The sequence below is a fragment of the Mirounga leonina genome, unplaced genomic scaffold (genome assembly GCF_011800145.1).
Source record: "Mirounga leonina isolate KUSES-001 unplaced genomic scaffold, KU_Mleo_1.0 Mir_125, whole genome shotgun sequence".
Taxonomy (NCBI): Eukaryota; Metazoa; Chordata; class Mammalia; order Carnivora; family Phocidae; genus Mirounga; species Mirounga leonina.
Window position 1 is genome coordinate 45,486,921 of NW_023270305.1, and position 26,883 is coordinate 45,513,803.

General features: G+C 39.9%; 1 protein-coding gene across 1 annotated transcript; it reads left to right on the forward strand.

Moving 5' to 3' along the window:
* Positions 1–18,772: 18,772 nt before the first annotated feature.
* GKN2 (gastrokine 2) lies at positions 18,773–26,628 on the forward strand. The gene is made up of 6 exons (XM_035000554.1): positions 18,773–18,784; positions 20,760–20,810; positions 21,254–21,391; positions 23,733–23,843; positions 24,492–24,648; positions 26,546–26,628. The coding sequence occupies exons 1-6, from the start codon at positions 18,773–18,775 to the stop codon at positions 26,626–26,628; spliced, it is 552 nt and encodes a 183-aa protein (XP_034856445.1).
* Positions 26,629–26,883: the final 255 nt, after the last annotated feature.

The following is a 26,883-nucleotide window of genomic DNA, read 5'->3' on the forward strand; positions in this document are numbered from 1 at the left end:
ACCAAAGCAAAGGAGTAGAGAAGGCAGGCATGAACTCAGACAAGAACACTTCTCATATTTGTACTTACCCAGCTTTACTCAAACTAGGCGTGACTAGGTTGGGCCAAAGATTTATCTTTCTCCATTTTCCATATCTGTACCACGATCCAGCATACCAGGAAGCCTTTGGGAATATCGACCTGTTTGTCAAGGCACTTTGACATGGAGCCAAGCTGACTTTCTGTTGAAGATATCACAACAAACTCAGTATGGTTTATGATAACTTCTGGTCCAACGGCAGCTGTGGGTGTGGGTATTTTACGTATTGGTGATCACTCGGAGTCAGAAGAAGAATAATCCCTCAAGTCAAACAAGACCGTAGATGAGAAACTCTGGGCACCCTGGGCCTTGCAGATAGCAGCTCCGGTAAGGATGTGGGAATGGTTTCCTCTTCGTACTTTTCTCTGAACCCATCTTGATGGTTTAGCTTAGGCAAAATAGGTTCTATTCCCAACACCCTGCACACCTGCCTCCTTTTCTGCACTCTTGAGCTCTCTCAGTGGTATCATGTACCATACATAGTACACAGAGAGTACCATGCATGCAGCCAGAAAACCTGGGGGCTGTCTTCAGCAATGTCTTCTCGCCACCACATCAGGGCACTTTCTAAACCTTGTCATTTTGTCTCAGAAGGGCCTCTCAACTCTGGTCTTGCCCACAGCTTCTTTTACCAGAACTTTTATAATAGTCGTGTGATAGATCACTCTGGTCACCAGTCTCTCATATTCCAGCACATTTTTCCTAAGGTGATCTTTCTCAAGTACATCTATAAATAAACATGACTCTACTATGCATAGAAATGTTCACTGACAGCTTGCAGGATGAACTTTAAACTCATTGGAATGGCACAGAGGGTCCTTTATAATAAGGTTTCCAAAGCCTCCCCCTCTGTATCACTCCATGCTATACTCCTATGTTCCAGCCACACCAGAGTTCCCGCTGGAATATTCATGATGTTTCATGCCTCTGTGCCTTTGCACATGCTGTTGTCCCACCTGGGCGTGGTACCCTCCGCTTTTCTCTAATAAGTGAACTACTATTCATTTGTCAAGGCCCAGCTTAAATACCACCCCTTCCAACACACCTTTTCTACCTCTCAGGGGGAACTTTCTTTTTTTTCCTGGAGCTATAAAAGCAATCTCTCCTTTCTTTCACTTCTAGATAACTTAATTTTCAGAAATTATGTCAAAATAATAAAAAATTATTTTCAGCAGAAGCAGAGAGTAGAAACTGTCACTTGGTCTAACAAGTAAATGCTCAAAACAGTCTTGGAGTTGAATTAAAGTTTTAATTTTTTTCTACTTTCTCCTATACATTGAACCTACTAAAGCAAATTGCCAAAGAGGAAAACTGTATTTCATTTATCACTGATTCATAAACGTCCTCTTTGGAAGCCTTTCTGAGCTCATGATTGTCCTTTTATGTGTGGATTGGAACTTAGGAGGGGGTTATGTAGTTAAAAAGCTTGATTCACTAGAAACACCTCTTTGAAAAGGTAAGTGGATTAGTATAGCTGTGACAAGATTTTGTTCATGTTTTTAATGTGTCCACTAATTTCTTGCAAACTTACTCTTTAGCTGCAAAAGATCAATAAGCCTGGGGAGCGGGGGGAAGACATGTGAAGAGGGCTTCATCTGCTTTAAGAACTGTCACATCACTGCAAAGTCAAAGAAGGAACAGCATGGTGCTTTTAGACCCAGCCATGGGTAGTCACTTTTGTATATGGGTACAGTCTAGCACATTTTTGCATGTCATACCTTATCAAAGATTCAAAGTTGACATTTTTCCCAGTGGGCCTATGAAATGCTGGTGTGGAGGATATTCCAGGAAATAGATTGTAAAATAGATAGTTGATAGATAGATGGATAGATAGACAGATAGATAGAGAGATAGAGTTCAGAGTCCAATAATGCCCCTCTTAAAGACTGACAATTTACATTCACATGTCCAGTGTGCTAAGAAAATCTGTAGGGGAGAAATCTATGTCATGTTGTTTCATCCAGATTCCCCTAAATTTAATTGACCGTAGAACCTGGTTGTTTTTCTTTTCTACTGATTTACTTTTCCTAATGCCTATTAACATCCCTGGGGGGGGTGCCTTCCTCAGGGAGACTAACAATTGTGCTGCTTCTGAGGATACATCCTGGATGTGAAAATCCATTTGGGGAGCTACTGCTTGGAACTAGGGGCCAGGAGACCTAGATTCTGTCCTGCTTCCTTCTTTATATGAGTCTCTTACCCTCTAGGCCTTAGATTTCCTATAAAAGAGAAGAAATCCCTCCTTTATACAATATTATTTCAGTAGCTCCAAGAATCAGAAGAACTTTTTCCTCTGTACTTTGTGTGGTATTTATGAATGTGCCAGAGTTGGTGGAGGGCAAGGCGATCAACCCTAACCTCAACCCTTGTCTCATCTAAGGCCAAAAGTCCTAAGGAAGTGTGAGCGAGTCTCTTGTTCCCTCCCACCAATGTTTTCTGTTTCTTATCCTCCCATGGGAGAAAGAACACGTCACATTTTTTGTCACCTCCATAGAACCTAGAATATACTAGCACACACATCATGCTCAATATACCCATTTTAAAAATAAGAATTGTGGGGCGCTGGGGTGGCTCAGTGGCTTGAGCATCTGACTCTTGGTTTTGGCTCAGGTCATGATCTCAGGCTCTTGAGATTGAGCCCCAGGTCGGTCTCCATGCTCAGCAGGGAGTTTGCTGGAGATTCTCTCCCTCTGCCCACCGCGCCGCCCACCCCCCTCACAAGCATGCTCTCTGTCTCTCTCAAAATAAATAAATAAATCTTTAAAAAAATTAGAATTGCATAAAGGAGATGCTCAAGCTAGAAGAATAAAAAAAAAATGCATTAGGTTTCCTCATTCTGATTTTTGGGGCCAGCTGGAGAGGCGCTGGCTTGCCTTGGTCATGGTCACATACCAAGGGAGTCCCAGGAGATGGTGTGGCCCAGTGCCCTAGGATTAGCGTGGGGCAAACCAGCCCGTGAATAAATAGGGCCTGCCCTGATTGCAGAACTGGATGCTGAGCCACGCCAAGAGGCAAGCCCTCTTCATCATTTTATCTCACAGCTCACACACCCAAGGCCTCACTTTACCCCACACCCTGTCGTGTCGAGCTGGGTGGGAACTCCTTTGTGCGGAACAAACAGGGAATGCAGTTCTGCCTGTGATACGCTCATCCCATAAATCTGGAGGGCCTTTTGGAGGTTCCCCACAGACAGACTTTTGTTTTCCTTCTTTTTCTCTGAGTAGAAGAGAATGTTTACTTACAGGACCTTTCTCCTCATTAAATGTCCTCCTTCAAGATTCCCTCTCCTGTGTAGATGTGTTAATGGGCGGACCTCGACGTCATTAACTTCCAGGAAGCCCTTGGTAATCTTGTTTTTCCCTTAAACCATTCCCCCTTTTTCCGATATTTAGGGTTCAACTGGCCTTCAGCCTGTTCGACGTCCACCATAATTGAGTGCCTTGAGTGTGGAAGCCCCTCCATGCAGAAATTTCTTCCTAATTTCTCGGCCTTTACTGTTGTTTTCTGAGCACCCTATGTACCCACTGGACATTCCTTGTGACAGTCCCAAGTCTGGTGGTTGATTGAGGAGTCTGAAGACATTGGGTCACTCCGGGGGGGTCAGAAACTCCTGCCCGCTCTCACCGTCTCAGGGTAGCGGCCTGCAGCTCAGACCCTAGTTTCTGTCCCGTGGCTACAGCAATGGGGGCTGTGGCAGGGCTGTCCTGGTGTCAAATCTTCCATATGCACTTGTGGCCAGGAACGCCACGTCCAAACAAACAGCAACAGGGCCACGTAAAATAACACATTCATGATCATTGCTAGAAAGCTTCCAATTCCAGAAAATCCATGCTTATTACATAGTTGCTTTTGTATAGGAAAGAAATTCGTTTCAAATTACAACAAAGCGGAGGAAGCTCTTTTCCTGGGGCATCATAGAGCCCTTCCTTTTTGTTGTTTCCAAGAGACCCTTGCTCTCCAAAATCTATATAACTCTGCCTTTCTGTTGCTGCTTGCATGTCTGTCCAGTTGCATTTGCCAAACATTTTGGATCCCCTTAGAGGCCATCAGTGATACGTTATGCCTCAGATCTGTCATTAACCTTGAGCGTTAGAGGGTTGTGAACAGGCTTTGGAAAAATCTTGCTCAAAGAAGGTCTCCAGAGTGATGACATCATTTGTGTAAAATATATGAAAGTAGAGATAAAGAGAATTTTGGAAAATAACTTCATTTTTTGTCATCATGAAGGACAATCGGACCTGGTTAAGTACTTCCATCCTACAAAGGAGCTGGAGAAAATATGACCACATGAGGAATAGAAATCGCCAAGTGAAGTAACATGTTGCTTTTATAATTCTCTTGTAGATGACTCGGAAATTAGAACAATTATTTCGTGTTCAGTGTTCACACCGGAGCATTTCAGAGAAAGTGGTGTAAAAACACCCACGCAGAAGGTGTGTTCCTTCCCCCACAGCAGTGAGGCGTCGGGAGGGCTGAACTCAACCCTAGAAGCTGCAAATCCAATCCCACACGGGGAGGACCACCAAGCAGTAGCTGCGGGGCCGCACCTGGGGCCCAGGTCTTGAGAGGACCCAGCGCCCCCACACTGAACTGCGTCCACAGCTTTGCTGGCAGGAGCAGAAGGCCAAAGTCAAGGACTGGCCCTAAGGCCACAGAACCATAAAGCGGGGTTTTGTGAATCCTTGAGTTTTCTGCAGGGTGACTTATCTGAACTGGTTTCCTTTTTACATCTCAGGTAGAAAATATACACACATGTGTCATCTTTCCACTCCTGGAGAAACACGTCCTCAGATGAAGATATTGGATATTCAGAGGTGCCTCAGGGAATTCTGAATTTTCATGTTTATTCCATTATATACTCTTTTCCTATCCACACCCCAGCCTCCAGTTCCTGGAAATGCTTAATAAAACGTATCCACTGGGGCTTACTCTGGAGTGTACTTTTTCTTCTGAGGGTTTAAAGAAAGAACCAACTCCCCTCATCCAGGCCAGGAAAGTTTTTTCATTTGCTACTCAACAGAGGGTCACCAGGCCTACCATCCTTTCTCGTATTTCTCATATTCTCATATTTTCTCATATTGAAAAATAATCAATTACCAGCAAGACGCCAGGCTTAGGCATAACTTAGGCAAGGCCCCATTTAGGCACAAAGCCCACAGAAGATTCAAAGTTGCCAAACCACCAGTGCTCATACTCCAAGATCCTGTAATCTATATGAGAGACAGGACTGGCTTCACGGACATGGGACCAGTGGAGTCACACGGGGCTCACACTCAGAGTCCCACACTTGAGTTGAATGCTTTGCAGTTGCCATCTTGAAATTTGTAATAATTTTATTTTTGGATTTGTGTTTTTGTGAGTAAATCCACTGGGACAATGGAGGATGCACTGCGGGCCTGGAGCCTTGGCGCATGGGTTGTCCTACTTCCTGCCTCTCCCACCTCTGATTCCCATCTTCCTCCATTAGGTAGATGTCTTTTTTCTCAAATTTCAATACCCGCTTATTGGTTTGCTATTTCTTTTTGGTTTGTATGGGAAAATCTGCCCAATACTAAGATAATGAGCCTAAACCAAACATAAAAACCTTCCCTTAGCTCTACCTTCCTCATACAGAAAGCTTTTATCTCCCCTTCCCTTTACATCTCTCTCTTTTTAAAAAATTTTATTTATTTATTTGTCAGGTGAGGGGGAGAGCAGGAGGAGTGGCAGGCAGAGGGAGAAGGAGAAGCAGGCTCCCCGCTGAGCAGGGAGCCTGATGCGGGGCTCCATCCCAGGACCCTGAGATCATGACCTGAGCCAAAAGCAGATGCTTACCCAACTGAACCATGCAGATACCCCGCCCTTTATAACTCTTAAAAGAATCATGTAGATTTTCTGATTCCATTTCCTCACCTCCCCGTCAAAGCTGGATCCCCTGCAATCTGGCCTCAGGTCCGAGGGATAATCGGTAGTGCTGGGACTCAGAGTGAGCAGGGCAAGGAGCCCAACCCTGAACACTTGGATGTGCTGCTATCTGTTCAGTACTCATGTGATTTGACCTCTTCGTACTTTTTGACCCTGAGAATCTCTTCTTTTTTGAAATTCTCCTCTCCCTTAATGGTGTGAGCCAAGCTACTCATGCTGTTTGACAAGGTCCAAGTATGGGGGATGATCCTGAAAACAGGAGACTCCACAGCTGGCTCCTGCTATTCTCTTTCATTTTGTTTATGGCAATCTTTATAATTGTGGGAATATTTCTGGGGTTTCATGATAAAGTGACTACTCAGTTACGCCTATCTAAGCAATCATAATGAAACTAATTCCACGAAGAATTAGTTTCTATAGAACAAAATAACAAGACGGTCACGCTCTGTCTAGCACTTTTCTCTTTGCATACTGTTTTTTAGTTTTAGCGAAAGTCAATAAGCGGAAATCAATAAAGGTCATGTTAATCATTACAAAGGAAAAATGAAAGAAGGCTGTGTCTGTAATCCAAAAAATGATCTAAGATTATCTCAATCAATTGTGAAAAAACATAATCACATGTTATGAAAGTATGAAAAAACAAAAATATCCTAACATATAAATAAAGTTCCTCCGAGACTGTCAGGAGGAGATGCTTGCAACCCGATCCTGTGTCTGTGTCTCCTCATTCGCCGACGCCGCCCTTTCCTACGAGAAACCCACCCCGGCTGGAGCTTAACATCTTAACACCTTAACATCTATTAACACCCCTTTCTCCCATTTGCTCTTCAAGTGCTCCTTCCACCACCCAAACAATGGCTTGCCTCTCTTCTTCCATCTGTCCCTTTAATGTCGGTGTTGGATTCTACCTTGACCCTCCTCTTTGATCATCCCTCTTGTTTTCCCTGGAAGCTCCTCCATTCCGAACACATGAGCCACCTCTATGTGATGGAAGAACAGACCAAACCCCACCAAGCTTCAGATGTTAGTTTACAAATGTGTGTATTAGATGACTCCAAACCAAAACATCTTCATTAGTCCCCCAACGTGCTGTGTTTCTATAACTTATATGTAGTTTAATGGCATTTTTAAAATTAGGCAATCAAGACAGGCACCTCAGCTGTCCTCAACTCCACTTCCTCACCCCTTTCCCATCCTTACACAATTGTCACCGCAGCCTGTAAATGTTACCTTTTCAGTGTTTCTTTTTAAAAATAAACTAAACTTCCCTCCCTGCCCCCGATCATAAAAGTAACTCATAGGAAATTGTAGAGAATATAGAAAATTATAAAAGAAAATAATTGACATATCAGTTTACTATGCAGAAATAATTACTGTTAACCTCTTACCATATTTCCTTTTTACTTCTTTTGAGCCTCCTTTTGATCTGTGTGTTACGTAGAAGTGTATCATTTTGTCTTCAAATATTTGGGCATTTTCCAGTTACCTTTTTGTATTGATTTCTACTTTAATTCCATTGTGTAGACTACCACTACTTTGTATGATTCTATTCTTTTATATTGTTAAGGTGTGTTTTATGGTCCAGAATCTGGTCTTTCCCAGTGAATGTTTCCTATGAGCTTAGGAAGAACATGTATACCGATGTTGCAGAATGAAATATTCTATGTGTCAATTAGATCCAATTGATTGATGGTGCTGTTCAGTTCATCTATATCCTTATTGATTTTATGCCTGTTTGATCTATCAATACTGAAAAAGGGGTAGTAAAGTCTAGAATAGTGGGTTTCTTTATTTCTCATTGCATTTCTCTTAAGTTTTTGCCTCATGTATTTTGATACTCTGTTTTTAGGTGCATGCATATCAAAGATCATTATATCTTCCTGAGGAATTGACCCCTTTTATCATGGTGTGATGCCCCTCTTTATTGCTGATAATGTTTTTTTTTTGCTCTGAAGTCTGCTTTGTCTAAAATTAATACAGGTACTCCAGTTTTTTTAAAAAAAATTAATGTTAGATGGTATATCTTTCTTCACTCCTTTACTTCTTACCTGTCTGTGTCTTTATATTAAAATAGCTTTTTTTGAGAGCGAGAGAGCGCACACAAGTGAGGGGAAGGGGCAGAGGGAGAGGGAGAAGCAGACTCCCAGCTGAGGAGGGAGCGCAATGTGGGGCTTGATCCCAGGACCCGGAGATCATGACCTAAGCCAAAAGCAGAAACGTAACTGACTGAGCCACCCAGGCACCCCTAAAATGGCTTTTTTGTATATAATATACAGTTCTGTCTTATTTTTGTTTTATTTTTTATTTTAAATTCAAGTGTAGTTAACATACAATATTACATTAGTTTCAGATGTACAATATAGTGATTCAACAATTCTATACATCACCCCGTGCTCATCATGACAGGTGCACTCCTTAATCCCCATCATTTTTTTCACCCCTCCCCCTCCGGCCCTGGGTGAACATCAATTTGTTCTCTATAGTTAAAAGTCTGTCTCTTGGTTTGTCTCTCCTTCTCTCTCTTTTGTGCTTCCTTTTTCATTTGTTTTGTTTCTTAAGTTCCACATGTGAGTGAAATTATATGGCATTTGTCTTTCTCTGACTGCCTTATTTTGCTTAGGTCCATCCATTCAAATCCATCTTTGCAAATGGCAAGATTTCATTCCTTTTAGGGTTGAATTATAGATATATATATATTCATGCCACTTGTTCTTTTATTTTTTTTAAAGATTTTTTAAATTTATTTATTAGAGAGAGAGAGTGAGAGAGAGAGCGCAAGAGGGGGTAGGGTTAGAGGGAGAAGCAGACTCCCCGCCGAGCAGGGAGCCCGATGTGGGACTCGATCCCGGGATTCTGGGATCATGACCTGAGCTGAAGGCAGTCGCTTAAACCAACTGAGCCACCCAGGCGCCCGCATGCCACTTGTTCTTTACCCATTCATCAATCAATGGACACTTGGGCTGCTTCCATGTCTGACTATTGTGAATAATGCTGATATAAACATAGGGGTGCATGTATCCTTTGAATTAGTGTTTTTGTATTCTTTGGATAAATATCCAGCAGTGTGACTGCTGGATCATAGGGTAGTTCAATTTTTGACTTTTTGAGGTAACTCCATGCTGTTTTCCACAGTGGCTGCACCAGGTTGCATTCAGTTGGTTCTTATATTTGATCCACTCCACCAATCTTTGTTTTCTACTTGATGTATTTAGATCACTCACATTTAAGGGATCATTGATATAGTTGGACTATTGTCTACCATTTTTTACTACTAGTCAAAGATAGGTAGGTTTGTAACTATTTTGCATTTGTTGCTCTTGGTTTTTGTTTCTTCTTTTTTGCCTTCTTTTTTTTTAAGATTTTTTTTTTTTTTTTAATTTGACAGAGAGAGAGACAGCGAGAGCAGGAACACAAGCAGGGGGAGTGGGAGAGGGAGAAGCAGGCTTCCCGCTGAGCAGGGAGCCCTATGAGGGGCTCGATCCCAGGACCCTGGGATCATGACCTGAGCCGAAGGCAGATGCTTAACAACTGAGCCACCCAGGCGCCCCTGTGTTCTGTTTTTTAACACAGTTTTCTTTCATAGACTTTTTTGAAGAGAAGTTTTAGTTCACAGAAAAATTGAGCAGAAGGTACAGAGATATGCTATATGTCCCCTGTCCCACACATGCACAGATTCTCCCCTTACCAACATCAACACTAAGGGGTACGTGTGTTACAACTGATGAACCTATACTGACACCTCATTATCACCCAAAGTCCAAGTTTACTGGTTGTTTATCTTCTATGAGGTTGGATCTGTGGTTTGATGTCAGTCATTAATTTTGCAAAGTTCTTGGACATTATTACATCAAATATTTCTTCTGCTCCTTTGTCTCTTTCTTCTCCTGTTATTCTTATTATGCCTATTTACACTTTTGAAAATGTCCCACAGTTCTTGAATATTCTCCACCCACCTTTTCATTCTTTTTTCTCTTCATGCTTTGGTTTACAAAGTTCTCACTGATATATCTTCAAGTTCATGGATTTTTTTCCTCTACTGTGTCCAGTATATTGACTGGACACATCAAAGGTATTCTTCATTTCTGTTACAGTGTTTTTGATTTCTAGCATTTTTTTTATTCCTTCTTAGATTTTGCACCTCTCTGCTTGCATTTTCCATCATGTTGTCTACTTTTTTCATGAGAGCCCTTAGCACAGTAATCATACATCTTGTGAATTCCCTGTTGGATAGTTGCAAAATCTGTGTCATATCGGCATCTGGTTCTGAGGCTTGCTTTGTCTCTTTGGATTGTGGGGTTTTTTTTGTTTTTTTTTTGCTTTTGTTTTGTTTTGTTTGGTTGGTTTTCTGTTGTTTTGCTCTTGCCTTTTAGGATGCCTTGTTCAAAGTTCAAAGTGGGAGATGATGTGTCAGGATTTGGGGCAAATAAGCTTTCTGCATGACGTTTTATGCTAATCTGGCTAGAATTGGGATCTGCTTACTGTTTGGAGTTCGTTCTTGTCAGAGGTTTCAAATTTCTCTAGTCCCATAGTTTTTGTCCCCTTGTTGCCTTTGTGTTTCCCTAAAATCTCATTCTTAAACAGTCTGTGCCTTGTAGTTATTTTTAGCTGTAACTCACCGTAATTAAACTCAAACCCTGTTAATGATGTAGTAAGAAGTTGAGAAGGAGAAGCATTCTATAATTAAATGTCACTCTTTTAGTGGGCCTGAGTCTTTGGGCTGTGACCTTCACAAGTGTTTCTTAGCCTTTTTTTTTTTTCTCCTTATCCTCCTTAGATGAGATGAGACAAGAAAGTGAGAGGGGGCTGGTGTTGGGTATTAGCCCTTTTCCATCTAGGTGAGATAAGGCTTTGGAAAAATCTCTTTTACTGGAGATCAGGCCTTTGTTACAGAGAATGCTCTGGGCATATTTCAAAATGGTTACTTTTCCTCTCTCCCTGACAGAGACCTGAGGTGGTTTTCTTATCTTTTCATCATGAGAACCTGGTATGGTTCCTGGAGTCAAAACTCACAAATAGTTTTGGCTTTCAGGAATTTCTCACTCTCTCTCACCCTGGTCCACACTCAGACTCCAGAAACTTGTCAAAATTAGCACTTAGATGTTCCTACCAGGTTGATGCTGCTGGCTTCTGCTTCAGGCAAGCTTATTTCAGCTGTGATTCTCTGTGTTCACCTGTCTCTTCAGATTTTGGCATGGCAGTTTGCCCTGTGACTTCAGTTCTCTGATGGGTCCAAGTAAAGTTTGTTGATTTTCAGTCTGTTCAGCTTATTTCTTGCAAGGATAGGAGTGATAACTTCTAAGCACTTTATATGTTGGAACTAAAACCAGAAGTTGCATATTTTTTAAAAAATCTAATTTTTAGTATGTGCATACATATACTGAGTATGTGGTATTTTTTATAGAATTAAAGCCATACCTTACACCCAGTTTTATAATTTTTCATTTAACATTGTATAATGGACATTTTAATATCCTTAAATATTCTTCACAAACAGAACTTTTAATGGCTGCAGTGTTATTTTTAAACATATATGCTACTTGTATTTCTCTATATAAATAATTCTACACTGAACATCTTAGTATATGAAATATGGTGCACATTTCTGTTTATGCATTTTGATACATTTGTAAAAGTAAAATTACTGGTCCAAAGAATAAGCATTGTTATGGTTCTTTACATATAAATAAATTACCCTCCTGGAAGTGATTTTAAAAATTGTTTGTAATCCCACCAAAAGAATAAGACAATTTTTTCAACTTACGTTCATTAAAAGAAATAAATGATATCTTATTTCTTAATAATTAATGGGATTGAATGTGTTTTATTTATAATAAATGGTGACTATAATTTTAGATAACATTTATTGTGAACCTACTGTGTCAGATACTATTCTGAGTCTTTATATGTATGACCTCATTTAATCTGCCCAGCAATCTTGTGAGGAGCCATTGTATTGCTTTTTATTTACAGATGAAGATATTGAGGCACATGGAGGTCAAATAACTTGCCAAAGGTCACACCATGAGTAACTGTATGAAAAAATGAAATTCAAACAGGATGTATCAGAAGTCTCAACTCTCAACCCATCTCCTATTATTTTGCTTCCTCAAAGCAGGTCATTGCCCATTAAAAAAAAAAGTTACATGTGTTCATTTTTGCCCCTGCAGATTTATAAAACATTTTATAAGTTGAGGATATTACCATCTGTTTCTTATATATGTTGAATATATCTCTCAGTTTTTAATTTGTTTTTAAATGTTGCTTATATTTTTATACTTAATGAATATTACTTTCCTGATCAGGTTGAAATAGAATTTATAAACAGTAAAGCTTATCCTTATGACGCTATAGTCCTGAGTTCTAACAAATGCCTGCAGTCATAAACCACCAGCAAAATCAATACAGAACATTACCACCACCTCCCAAAAACATCTTTGTGCCCCACTATAGGCAATCCTACCCCTCATCCTCAGACCCTGCCAATCACTCATCTGTTTCCTGTCCTTTTAGTTTTATCTTTCCAAAATGTCATATAGGGGTGCCTGGGTGGCTCAGTCGGTTAAGTGTCTGCCTTTCGCTCAGGTCATGATCCCAGGGATGGAGCCCTGCATTGGGAATCTCTGCTCAGCAAGGAGTCTGCTTCTCCCTTTCCCTCTGTGCTTTTTCTCTCTCTCAAGTAAATAAAATCTTTTTTAAAAAGTCATATTAAAAGAATTATACAGTAGGTAGTTTTTGGTTCTTGCTATTTTCACTCAATAGAATGCATTTGAGATTCTTCTGTGTTGTGTATCAGTGGGTTGGTCCTTTCTTATTGTTAAGCAGTATTTCATTATATAAAAATATCACAGTTTATCTATCCAATCACCCACTGAAAGCATTTGGGTTGTTTCCTAAATTGGGTGATTACAAATAAAGCTACTACAAATATTCACCTACAGGTTCTAATGTGCACATATAGTTTCACTTCCCTTGGGTAAACACCTACAAGTGGGATTTCTGGGTCTTTTGATAATTTCACTAACTTTATGAGAAATTGCCAAATGGTTTTCCAAAGTGGTTGTAGTATCTTGCATTCCTAGCTAATTCAAATCTTTGACAACACTTGGATTGTTCAATTTTGTTTGCTTGTTTATTTTTAGCCATTCTAATAGGTGTGTAATGGTTTTAATTTGCATTTCCCTAATTACCGATAAAGCTAAGCATCTTTTTATGTACCTATTTGCTATCTGTATATCTTCTTTGGTAAGCCCTCTTTTAAATCTTTTGCCTATTTTAAAAATTGGGATGTATGTTTTCTTATTATTAAATTTGAAAGTTCTTTATATAGTCTAGATATAAGTTCTTTGTCAAAATTGGGGGTTTTTTTGCAAATATTTTCTCCCAATCTGTGGTTTTTATTTTCAGGTTTTTAACAGTATCTTTGGAACAGCAGAAGTTAATAGCTTTCCTGAAGTCCATAATAATTTTTCTTTTATGACTCTTTAAGTATGATATTAGCTGCAGGTTTCTTATAGATGAACTTTATCAAGATGAAGAAATTCCTTTTTACTCCTAGTTTGTTAATAGTGGTTATCTTTGATGTACTTTGAATTTTGCTGAATGATTTTCTGTCAAGGTGATCATATGGCTTTTTATTTATTTATTTTTAATTTTTTTTTAAATTTAAATTCAATTTAGTTATCACATAGTGTATTATTAGTTTTCGAGGCAGAATTCAGTGATTCATCAGTTGCCTGCAACTCCCAGGGCTCACTACATCAAGTGCCCTCCCCAGGGCCCATCACCCAGTTACCCATCCCCCCACTCTCCTCTCCTCCAGCAACCCCCAGTTTGTTTCCTATAGTTAAAAGTCTCTTATGGTTTGTCCCTCTCTGTTTTCATCTTATTTTATTTTTCCTTACTTCCCCTATGTTCATCTGTTTTGTTTCTTAAATTCCACATATGAGTGAAATCATATATTTGTCTTTCTCTGACTGACTTATTTCACTTAGCATAATACACTCTAGCTCTATCCACTTCATTGCAAATGGCAAGATTTCTTTCTTTTTGATGGCAGAGTAATATTCCATTGTGTGTGTGTGTGTGTGTGTGTGTGTGTGTGTGTGTATATATGCACAACATCTTCTTTATCCATTCATCTGTCCATGGACATCTGGGTTCTTTCAATATGGCTTTTTATTTTTATATTCAATATATTGAATGACATTGATTGATTCGAAAATGTTAAATGAATTTTGAATTCACAGGAAAAACTTCTTTCAATTATGATGTATTATTATTTTTATATTTTGCTGTATTCAATATGCTAATGTTTTTGGAGATTTTTTCCATCTATGTTTATACGGGATTTTGGTCTATAGCTTCTTTTTTCATAATATCTTTGTCTATTTTTGGTATTAGGATAATATACTGGCCTCATAGGATGAGTTTGGAGGTGTTTTTTCCTCTCCTATTTTCTGGTAGAATTTGTGTAGAATTGATATTATTTCTTCCTTAAATGGTAGAATTTGCCTGTGACACTATCAGGTCCTGGAATTTTCTTTGTGGGAAAGTTTTAAATTACAAATTCAATTTCTTTGATTGATATAGGCCCACTCCAGATATTTATTTCTTCTTGAGTAAATTCTGGTAGTTTGTGTTTTTCAACAATTTTGTCTATTTCATTTAGAATGTTGAATTTTTGGACATAAAGTGTTTGGAATATTTCCTCATTATCCTTTTAATGGGTGTAAAATCAGCAGCAATGTATTGATGTTCCCTTTTTATCAGTAGTATTAATAATTCATGCCTTTTTTTTCCTTGAACAGTCTGACTAGAAATTTATCGATTGATTGATCATTTAAATAAACCATTGGCATTTTTCACTGATTTTTTTCCTTGTTTCTCTATATTCAATTTCATTTATTTCTGCTCTTATCTTTATTATTTCTTGTTTTGTGCTTGCTCTAGGTTTAATTTGATATTTGTTTTCAGGTTTCTTAAGGTGAATACTTCAATCATTTATTTGAGGCCCTTCTCTCTCTCTTTTTTTTTATTTGGCCCTTCTTTTTTCTAGTATGAGTATTCAGTCCTACAATTTTCTCTTTAAGCTGCATCCCACAAATTCTGACATGTTGCATTTTCACTTCCTTAAGTTCAAAATACTTTCTAAGTTCCTTGTGACTGACCACCTCTTTAACCCATGATTTACTTACAAGTGGTTTTTAAAAATGTTCAGATAATTAGGGATTTTCCAGCTATCTTTGTTCCATATATATTTAATTTAATAAAGCTGCTTGAATTTGCAATTCTTTAATAACTTACAAGTTTGAACATGCTTTATTTATAATAAATAGTGTAATAATATTAGGTAAATTTTTTTGCAAGCTTATTCTGAGCCAGTGACTATTGTAAGTATGTTGTGTATATGAGCTCATCCATGTTCACAGGGGTGCTCTAAGGAGGCACTTTGTTCTCCTTTCTTTCCTCATGAGGATTTTGAGGCACATGGTGAGAAATTAGAGAATTCGAAATTCAAATCCAGGCAGGTTGTTTTCGGAGCTTCAATGTCGCACCATCACCTAGTAGTGCCCCTTCTTCCTGTAATCAGGTTCTTTGCCCATTAAAAGCCATTGTATGTGTTCACTACTCTCCTGTGAATTTGTAAAAACTTTATGTAAGTTGAAAATATTACTTTTTGGAGATTTTTAATACACACTTGTCTGTTTATTATTAATAAAAATAAGAAAGTTTATTCACTCCCCCCAAAACAAAGACAATATTCCTCTTTGTTTCTTATATGTGTTAAAAGTATTTTTCCTGAGTTTTAAATGTGCCTTTACTCTTTTTTTAACAATTAATGATCCTTTATATATTACTCAGTGAGGCTTACACATCTTTTTTCTTGTGATTTATTCCAATACTTTTAGGCTTAGAAAATCTTTTGCATTGCAAAAATTGGATCAAAGTTCACCTGTATTTTCTTCCAGTTTTTTCCTTTTTTCTTTTTTTTTGGGGGGGGAGGGTTTCTTTTACATCATATACAATGTTTATATGTATTCAAAAATTATTTAGAATTAATTTTTCTTATGGTAGGATCTATGTTGGCTTGCCCAAATAACTATAGCTTCATCCCAGGACCATTTAGAATAGAATCTTTCTTCTCCCCCTAACAGCAGTTTTTGAGCCCTTTCTTGGGTATGGCAATAAATGACACGGTGATGAATTCACTGACTGCACCATAATAAAAAATGGCAAGAGTCATAATAAAAAAGATAAGATCATAGTAAAGAAGGTATGAGTTAAAATGTGTTTCAACTTATGTAACTAACCAAATAAATAGTTGGGAATGGATTTACTATTTGGTTTGAACAAGAAAATAGCAAGAAAAAAACATTAACTAAGGATGTGCTTTTTTTAAAAAAAAAATTTACATTCAATTAATTAACATATAGTGCATTATTAGTTTCAGATGTAGACTAAAGATGCGTTTAAGATATAAATGAAGGTATTACATTTGTAAAAAAGAAGAAGAAATTATGAGACAAAATAGCAGAAATATATATATATATAACAGCATACTACTGTGGAAAAGAACAAATCAGGAACATTGTAACTGTGCTGAGAGCAGATTTCACCTTGGCAACAGTGGACGCCAGAAGGCAATGGGGTAGCATCTTTAAAGTGCTAGAAGGAAAATACCTGTCAATCTATAACTCCTATTCCAAAGTAAGGAGAAAATAAAGACATTTCCAAACATCAGAAAAAATTAATACCCAGTGGCTCCCAATAAAAGAACTATAAAAGATATACTTAAGCCAAAAGAAAATAAAGTTTTCAGGATATAAAAAATAAGAATTAGCCCCAAAACTGATAAAATATTTGAACAAATTTAATGATCTATTGATGGTAAACTTGACTATTTTTGTGCTATTTTTTTTTAAGATTTTTTATTTATTTTTTGACATTTTTTATTTATATTTTGAGAGAGACAGCAAGAGAGGGAACACAAGCAGGGGGAGTGGGAGAAGGAGAAGCAGGCTTCCCGCGGAGCAGGGAGCCCAATGGGGGGCTCGATCCCAGGACCCTGGGACCATGACCTGAGCCAAAGGCAGACGCTTAACGACTGAGCCACCCAGTCGCCCCTTTGTGCTATTTTTTAAAGGTGAAAGTAAAACGCTGCCCAAATGTAACAATACGGGACTGGAAAAGATGTTCAGTAATGAGTCCAAGATGACGGAGTTCTTTGTTTCTGTTGAGTTAAAAATACAGGACGCCTTTTGGGTTTGTAGGTGATGTGAATAATTAAGGATGCATGCTAAAATCTCAAAGTTAGAACTAAATAATTAAAAAGTCAAAATGTCCTAGAAACAGAAGGGAAAGAAAGAGAATGTAAAATTCTTATCAATACAAAGAAAACAGACAACAATAAGAAGAAATGCAAAGGGTGTAATAGCTCAGTCTGCCCTCATGTCTGCAGGTATGGGAGATGGCTTGCTTTTGGGGTCTTGGGAGCTGGATATGGGAGAATATTTGCGGACATGCTACAAAACTTCTTCTTGCTGCCGGTTATCTCAAAAAGACTTAATAAAGGGGCGCCTGGGTGGCTCAGATAGTTAAGCGTCTGCCTTCGGCTCAGGTCATGATCTCAGGGTCCTGGGATCGAGTCCCGCATCGGGCTCCCTGCTCCGCGGGAAGCCTGCTTCTCCCTCTGCCTCTCTCTCTCTGTCTCTAATGAATAAATAAATAAAATCTTTTAAAAAAAAAAAGACTTAATAAAGCAGCACATTTTCCATCCACCCCAGCTGACCAGCCAGGGTAGGGAAATTCCAGTAAACTAGGTAACCCCCAAATTGCCCAATGTCTGCTTTTTAAAAGACCCATTTTTAAGCTGCTAGTTAGGAAGTCATTTGGACTGTAGAACAAGAACATCACTTATGTTCCTTCTGTGTTTACCATAGTGATTCTCAATGGTTAACAATTTTGCCATTGACAGGTACTGTTTATTTTTATATTTCCCTGCCTTCTGAATTAATGATCCCACCATAACACTAGCCAAACATTGTTGAGTGTGGTATTATAAAAATTACACAAATTCAACTTTATCCTATTTTTTTTTAATCTGAGAAATTTTCAATGCACTTCAGGATAACTAGAGATGTATAACTCATAGTTTTTACAGAGTTTTGGGCAATGCTTAATGTAAACATTCTGTTAACCTTGGTAATTGGGCAGAGTGCTGTCTGAACCTTGCCCCTCATGAATCTCTGGAAATTGGGAGCAACTTTAACAGGGAGAGGAAAGAAAGTCATAGGTGTCCCCCAGTCACTGTGTTCCCCTCTAGTCTTATGTCCATCCTTTGGGTGGAAGAATTCAAAATGCAGGGCAGACATAAAAAGACACTGAAGACCCAATTCAGGTCTGAAGGGAGGACTTTACCATCAGGGGCAGATAGTAGGACTATGTCCCTGTTTGTCTATAAGATGCTGGTGTAGAACGAGCATCTTGTAATATTTTTAAAGGGTGGAAGTTGACATTTTAACTGCAGCATAGCGCAGATAAGCAAGGAATATTTACTGAGTGACCAAGTGGTAGATTTTTATTACTGACTAATGAAATTTATTGATATCAGGTTATGTGACTGGGTCTCAATCCTGATAAAGGAGTTTGCTGGAGTTTGTCAGAGATATGGACATAATCTTTTCCAATGTAATTGTTCTGGAAAGAGATTTCCACACCTTAAAGCTAATATAAAGGGTAGAAGTTGCACCGGCAGCCTCACTTCTCTAGCACCTTCTTCCCAGCAGGCAAAATGAAAATCCTTGTGAGTATTTGTTTATGCTTCTTTATACTCTTGTGGTGGCTCTTGCAGGGAATGTTCAAATCCAGTATGCCTTGGATTTCTGAAGTCTTAGAAGAACACTGTGCATGCTTCTAAGCTTCTGTGCTTGAATTAAATAATGTCTTTGGCAAGGATAGCCTTAAACATGAAGTCGGATATTTATTGGTCCATTGTCTATTTTCTGAGACATTTGCTAAGAAATGCAAAGAAAACATTTTGGAAATATCTAGAGAATTTTAATTTGGAGAATTTTTAATAATAATTCCTTATTATTATGAGCTTGGGAAAGAATGCAGGCATTTTGGGACAACTGCATTTACTGTTTAAAAGAGAAGGGGCAATTTTTTGAAAAAGGTTAATAGCAGCTGTCATTTTCTAAGTGCATATGAGATCCTATGCTAAACATAAATACTTTGATTTATTCACTTCAATAACTCTGTGAACTGAGTAGTATTACCCCCATCCTACAGGTGAGGAGACTGAGGCACAGAGGAATGTGATTTTCCCATGCCAGTTAATATGAGGTGTAGACTTGAACTGTACCCATCTCCGGCCGCACTGGCAGGATCAGTCACGGCCCAGCATTCCTGCCATGCCATCCCTCTTCTTGCCGATCCCAGTCCTGATCCCAGTCTCCCATGGCTTCACATTGCAGTGGCCCATGAACAGAGGTCTATATTTTGACCCAGAATGGAACTCCTTCCCCCAGTGATCTATCCTTTATTCTCATTTAGCTGTTGAGGGAGAAGACAAAACAGTAAGTTCCTCCCCATCGGGTGTTCAAGATTGTCGGCTTAAAGAGTTCCATCTCCGAGAGGTCTCTTGATTTTCCAAGAGGAGATCTGTTGCTGAAACATAAACGTGTAACTTGGGTGTATTTACTCATGGTGTTGGGTGGGTGGTTATTTGGGGGCCAGGGACACTTCCTGAGCTTTCTCTAATTATATCACTATGGTAGTCAGTCCTCCACCCATTTGTTCAAACCTCTGTATTAGACCCATTAAATACAATAGAGAGGAGTGTCAGAGGTTACAGGAGCTGGTCTGGAAGCAGAGAAGGTGTGTGGCTGGGCAAGTAGTCAGGTTGGAGATCGCAAACGGGTCTTTGTCAGACACTCCACCCCCAGTCATCAGAAGAGAAATGTTATTGGTGATGGTTAGGAAAGTCGAAAAATCCTCCTGACAGGTCTTAAAAATATCTGCTTTCCTGCAGACCCTTCCATGAGTGGTTTGCAATGAGCGGTTTGTGGTGTTCAGAAAAGAGAACACAAAACTGGGATCAACCTGTTGGATAAGACTCTTCACACAACTGCAGCAAAATGGCAGAACTGCATCAACGTCAGCCTCATGGCCCGTCAGCCTATCATTTGTCTGATGGCATCCCTAAGGAGAATACAGAGGCTTTCCTTGATGTCAGCCTTGAAAGTTAGCCATGCCTCCAAGCATCCTATTTTCATAGTTTCCCTTGGGGATCCATTGTCTCTCTATCACCCATGAATCCCTTTTAAATCTGTTTTACCCTCTCAAAGAATTAAGTACATTTTTTTTTTAAACCATAAAACACAACTTCACTCCTGTAATCCAAATCCACTGTGAGTCACATGAGGGTGTTCCCATAGTAAAATGAGTCCTTCCTCACAGTTCACCTGCTCCAAGTTGTTTCTGGCATAAGAACACATGCTGCCTAGAAGATTATGATGTTGGGAAGGGTTGGGAATGGGGCATAAAGGTAGAACCTGATGTCTGACAAATAGCATAAAGTCAATAAATACCTGTCAAATGAGGGAAGGTGTGTTTCACATCTTGGAAATGGACTGTTGACCACCCATGACCACCCACCTGTGTCTCTAGGTGTATATTTTCTGAGATACTTGTACTTGTCCTGTCTGATGCCTCCTTAAGTCCCCACTCTCAATGACTGCCCTAAAGAGAATAGATGCAACTGGTCTGTTTTTCAGGCGGTATTTCTGGTGCTGGTCATCTTTGGGACACAATCTCATGGATATGAGGTAAGTTGGTTCACTATGGACTTTATACCTTGGAGTTATTGGGAGGGGAAAAGGAAGATACAAGAACATCTGTCTGGAGGACCATAGAGAGCCCATATGCCCTATTTGGGATGGAATCCCAGAAATAACCAATAATGGAAATGATAAGGTTGGTTATTTCTTTCCAAATGCAGTGCCTCAAAAAATGCAACCCATTGCTTTAAAATGTGGTCAGTTTCATTTCTCCTGTGATGTCATTGGTTCTCCCGTATGTAACATAGTAAACCATGAAAAAGAGCTTCACATTCTCACTTTAGCATGGGTTTTCGGTCTGGGATGCCAGTGTGGTTTCAGACTTCAGTCTCTTGTTCATAGCAAGTGGAGGGCTTTTATTTTGTCGGGAGGGTTGCTTTTCCAGTACATATGACTTATAGAAAAACATTATGTCTTTGTTGTTAATCTAGGTTTATAACATCATTAGCCCAAACAACAATGGTGGCAATCTTCAGGAGACAGTGACAATTGACAATCAAAAAAATATCGCCATCGTTAACATCCATGCAGGATCATGCTCCTCTACCACGATTTTTGACTATAAACATGTGAGCAGAAAGGGAAATTTTATATTCTTCAAGACTGGGCTTCTAAAGGGTGAAGAGGCAGCCATTTACTATGCATTTGAATTCTAAGAACTATCCTTGCAATTCTTTCAGAATTTCCTTACTTTCATTTTTCCTTTTTAAGAGATTTTATTTATTTATTTATTTATTTATTTATTTATTTATTTATTTATTTATTTATTTATTTAAGGGAGAAAGAGAGAGAGCGTATGTGCGCTTGAGGAGGGGGACGGCAAAAGGGAGAGGGAGAGAGAATCTCAAGCAGACTCCCCTCTGAGCTCAGAGGCCGACTGGGGGCTCGATCTCATGACCCTGAGATCATGACCTGAGCTGAAAGCAAGAGTTGGATACTTAACCGACTAAGTCACCCAGGCTTCCCCAAACAAAACCATTCCTAAAAAAACAAAAGTGACAGGGAACATACACATTGCTTGACTGTTTCAGGTGGCCACTGGAAGCATCATGATAATTGTCTCACTACAGGCTCAGGAAGTGTCTAGGAGAGTGGACCAAAACCAGAACATGGCCTGGCACACAGGCTCTCAAAAATATTCGCTGAATGAATAAATGAATGAATTAGGGCTTCTAATACAAAAACTCACGCAGAAAAAGAGCGATTATGGAACAAACAATCACAGAACAGCAGAAATCCAGAACAACTATACCCATTCAACTATGTAAGTAGGATATGCAGTAAATCATACTTCTTCTGGAAGAAGGAAAGTATGCTAACCCAAAACTCCAAACTCCAAACTATTTCCAAGTTTCAGTTACTGGTATTAACAATAAGTCTCAGAAACCTGCTCAGAAAAGTTATTTGGTCCTTTATCCATTTATTTGTTTGTTTTCTGTTTGTTCCACCTGATTAGGAGCCTGCTTTTACCATGGGACAGAGCTATGTGCTGTGGATATAAGTAGGTTGTAGTCCATCTCACTGGACATTTGAACGCGCTTTCTGTCTCCTTTTCTTTTAGGGACCTCCTCACATGCCTCTTCCCCATTGGCATTGGGAGTTCTAGGACACGTTCGAAAGCATAGAGTCTTTGAAAGATACAGTTTTAAAGGAAGTGGTACTGAAATTGTTTTTTAAAGCAGATTTCAGGGAAATCCCCCAAGTGTCTTTAAAAAAAAAACCCCAGAGTGGTGAGGACTTGGTTTAAACCCCTTCCACTGCCATCAGGCTTTGCCTCAGGCTATTTTTGAATTTTGGGAACTGGCAATTTGTGAGAATTGAAAAATAGGAACTAGAAGAGGGTTTGTATGACATACAGCTCCACAGACTATATAATTATTTGGAACTCTGTAGAGAAAATTCCATTCGGGATGAAGGTTAGGTGGCCTCCCGTTCCGTCTGGTTCCATGGGCCTCACCCACGATTGCTGTTTCGATCCCACCTTCCTCCAACTCAGCCCCGTCCAGTCAGGTTGGGTTTGAGGTGGAGAAAGGATGGAGAGAAGACGGTAAAGGAGAGAAGAATCGGAATGTGTGTGTGGGTGTTGGCGGTGAGGGTGAGTGTGGGATGTGAAGGAGAGTTTCTCAAACAGCCCTGGCCAGTAGAAACCTCTACAATGGTGGAAATGCTCTCTATCTGTAGTTTCCAACAGAGAAGCTACTGGCCACTTGTGGCTACTGAGCACGTGAGTTGTGTGACCGAGGAAGGACGTTTTAAATGTTACTTAATATGAATTTAAATTTAAATAGCACATGTGGCTAGTGATGAACATATTGGAAAGCACAGTTCTAAAGAATACTGTATTTACCCCAAATTGAGGAAAAGGCAGAGCGAAATCAATAGAAAGAGATCAACAGCTGCTGCTTACTTGTTCAAACCCCACACTACAGGCCCTGATTGCAAAACATGAAAAGTGGGGCACAAATCATGGGTTTGTACAACTTTAGAGAGAGAAACAACAAACCAAAAGTAAAACTATGATGTAAAAGAAGGCGAATGGACAGAAGGGATGGCGAATTGAAAATTAGTCCCATCGGGGCGCCTGGGTGGCTCAGTTGGTTAAGCGACTGCCTTCGGCTCAGGTCATGATCCTGGAGTCCCAGGATCGAGTCCCGCATCGGGCTCCCTGCTCGGCGGGGAGTCTGCTTCTCCCTCTGACCCTCCCCCCTGCTCATGCTGTCTCTCTCTCATTCTCTTTCTCTCAGATAAATAAATAAAATCTTTAAAAAATAAAAATAAAAAATAAAATAAAATTAGTCCCGTGCACTCACTGTGCGTGCTCAAGGCTTTCCTCAAGGCTCAAACGTTCTCCTTACCAGTTCCGAACCCGAGGAGCCGGGCAGGCCAGTAACTATGTTCTTGCTGCCTCAGGGCTACATCGCTTCCCAGGTGCTCTCCCGAAGAGCCTGCTACATCCTGAAGATGGACCATAAGGCCATCCCCGCTCTGGACGAACTAAAACGATACATCTACGAGAAACAGGTGATTCTGCAGGACCCTTTCCCATTCCCTGTTCCTTTGCCCGGAAAAGCTGGTGCCTACAGAGGAAAGAAGAGGGTAAGGGGGAAGATCATAATATTCTATCTTACCGTGGATATGTACTCTCTGCCTGTTAAAGTGTTTTCTCCTTTATTGTTTTTGGGACAGGAGTACATGGCTTCGCTTGATTTCTACCGTTCAGCCCCCAACCCAAGAACTTATAATAAATTCCACTGTTTTTCTGGAAAGGACTGAGCAGCAGAGCTCTCAGAAATAGTGACTGGCAGAAAAACGAGCGAAGTTATAATAGTCCACAGCACAGAGGTACAAAGAAACAATACGGGATAGCGAGAATAAACAAACCCTGCACGAGGCCCGGAACTGGGTGTTTCATTCTCCCCCTGTAACTTCCCATCTGTGCCACCTCTGCCAAGGGATTCACCCTCCCTGGGTTTCACTGTCACCAGCAGTGAAATAACATTGGTAATAACGAGGCTCCGCTGCAGACCAAGTGCTCAGAAGGAGATGGTGTCTTGAGATTCCTGACGGCCTTCTGCTTAATAATATGAAAAAGAAAAAGCAGTTTAGGATAAGGGACATCAGGTTATGTCAGTCTACTTTATCCTATCCCCCTCTCTTCTACTGCTCTAGGCTATGAAGAACATGTACTCTGACAAGTATCTCTGGGTCAAGTACAACCCACTGCAGTCTCTGATCATGCACATAGACTGGTTCCTGTTCGGCTCACCCATCAGGCAGCTCTGCAGTCATGTTCCCCTGTACAAGGGGGAAGTGGTTGACAAGCTATGTGAGTACCAGGAAATTATTCCTTCACCAAATGTTTTCTGAATGCTCCCCTGTGCGGGGCACTCTGCTCGGGGTTGTGCAAAATACAGGTAGACATGAAACACGACTCATTTCAGTTGACTTCAGGAACTAAATATCTACCGTGGGTGGAAATCATGCTAAATGTGAGGGAGATACAGAAATGGGTAAAACTCTGCTGCTGAGTCTGATGGAGAAGTTGATGCGTTAACACAGAGGATGAAATTTTAGGATGTCCTGGGTGCCAAGGAAAAACTATTGGATTTCCTACTGTTCCTTGTGCTGACAGGTGCTAATAATACAGTATTGTATACTTGAAAGTTGCTGAGAGGAGATCCTAAGCATCCTTACCACGCACACACACAAAAGAATTACCCATGTTAACAGTGTGATGTTATGGATGTGTTCTCTTGATCTTGGTAATTGTTCTACGTGTATGTATATCAAATCATCACAGTGTACACTTGAAATATATGCAAATCCTTTGTCAATTATTCCTCCAGAAAGTTTTAAAAACTATTTTCAGAATCTAGGATAGAATGAGTCTAAGGAAGAGCAAGCAAAGTGCACTGATCCACAGGGAGTAAAGTCCTGAGTCATCCAGCTAGCATATATCACTGCAGTCATTACTGGTATTTTTATACAAAGTTTCCAAACATGGGAGAGTGGCCAGAGGGAAAGAGGGGCCAGGCCACAGATGGCGAATGCAACAAGATAAATTCCCCAGAGTAGTGGAAGGTAAGATACAAAAGAAAATAATGAGCATTTATCACACTTTTACTGTCTAGAAAAAAAATTTTAAGATATTTTTCTTTTAGTAGGGTCATTAGTACTTACGAATAAAAGCACATTATGCAGCCGTCAAAAAACCCAAAATCTTGCCGTTTGCAACGACGTGGATGGAACTAGAGGGTATTATGCTAAGTGAAATAAGTCAATCAGAGAAAGACATGTATCATATGATCTCACTGACATGAGGAATTCTTAATCTCAGGAAACAAACTGAGGGTTGCTGGAGTGGTGGGGGGTGGCTGGGTGATGGACACTGAGGAGGGTATGTGCTATGGTGAGCACTGTGAATTGTGTAAGACTGATGAATCACAGACCTGTACCCCTGAAACAAATAATACATTATATGTTAAAAAAAGAAGATAGTAGGAAGGGGAAAATGAAGGGGGGGACATCGGAGAGGGAGATGAACCATGAGAGACTGTGGACTCTGAGAAACAAACTGAGGGTTCTAGAGGGAAGGGGGATGGGGGGATGGGTTAGCCTGGTGATGGGTATTAAAGAGGGCACGTATTGAATGGAGCACTGGGTGTTATACACAAACAATGAGTCATGGAACACTACATCAAAAACTAATGATGTAATGTATGGTGACTAACATAACATAATAAAATTAAATTAAAAAAAAAAAGCACACAGGCAGGTCACCAATGCAGAATGTCAGAGCATCAATCGAATAGTCAGACAGCACTTCTAGAAGTTGTCAGTCTTTTTTCTTTTTAATTTTATTTATTTATTTGAGAGAGAGAGAGAGAGCGCATACAAGGGGGGGAGAGAGAGGGTAAAGCAGACTCCCCACTGAGCAGGGAGCCCAAGGTAGGGGAGAGCTCCATCCCAGGACCCCAAGATCATGACCTGAGCCAAAGGCAGATGCTTAACCAACTGAACCACCCAGGCGCCCCTAGGGTTATCAGTCTTATTTAGGCTAACATGTTATCACCCTTTGCAATACAAGGATAGCTAAAAACTTGGGTAACATAGAGTTACATGTACAACCCCTAGTCAAGACATTAACCAAAAGGCATGGGTTTGTTGCATTCTAATAATGTATTTCTCAATGCTCCTTCTTCACAAATTTGTCCCCTTTTCAGATAACGTCCGTGCTGACGTCTGCTCAAGGACCGGATTCCTGGGCATCTTTGGAATCTCCATCTGCGCGAGTGTTGGTGCTTAAGCATCACCCACTGGCCTCGTCTTTTCCAAGACGCACACCCTTGGTTTCCACTCAGCAGCCAAATTAAGTTCTTTCCAAAGCCCCAACTAACGTTGAGACTCAGGGGTAAAACATAAATCCTGTATCTACAGATCTCTGGGTGTTTGCTTTTTTTGTAAACAACAAAGGGAAGCCAAACAATGTTGATGTCAACATATAGAAGGAAAGAATTTGCCAGGATTTCAAGTAAAGTACATAAAGTGTGAAACTTCCCCA

Coding starts and splice junctions, on each gene's coding strand:
- GKN2 (XM_035000554.1), top strand. Junction 20,811..21,253: donor CACAATCTCATGGATATGAG/GTAAGTTGGTTC, acceptor TTGTTAATCTAG/GTTTATAACATCATTAGCCC. Junction 21,392..23,732: donor CGATTTTTGACTATAAACAT/GTGAGCAGAAAG, acceptor TTGCTGCCTCAG/GGCTACATCGCTTCCCAGGT.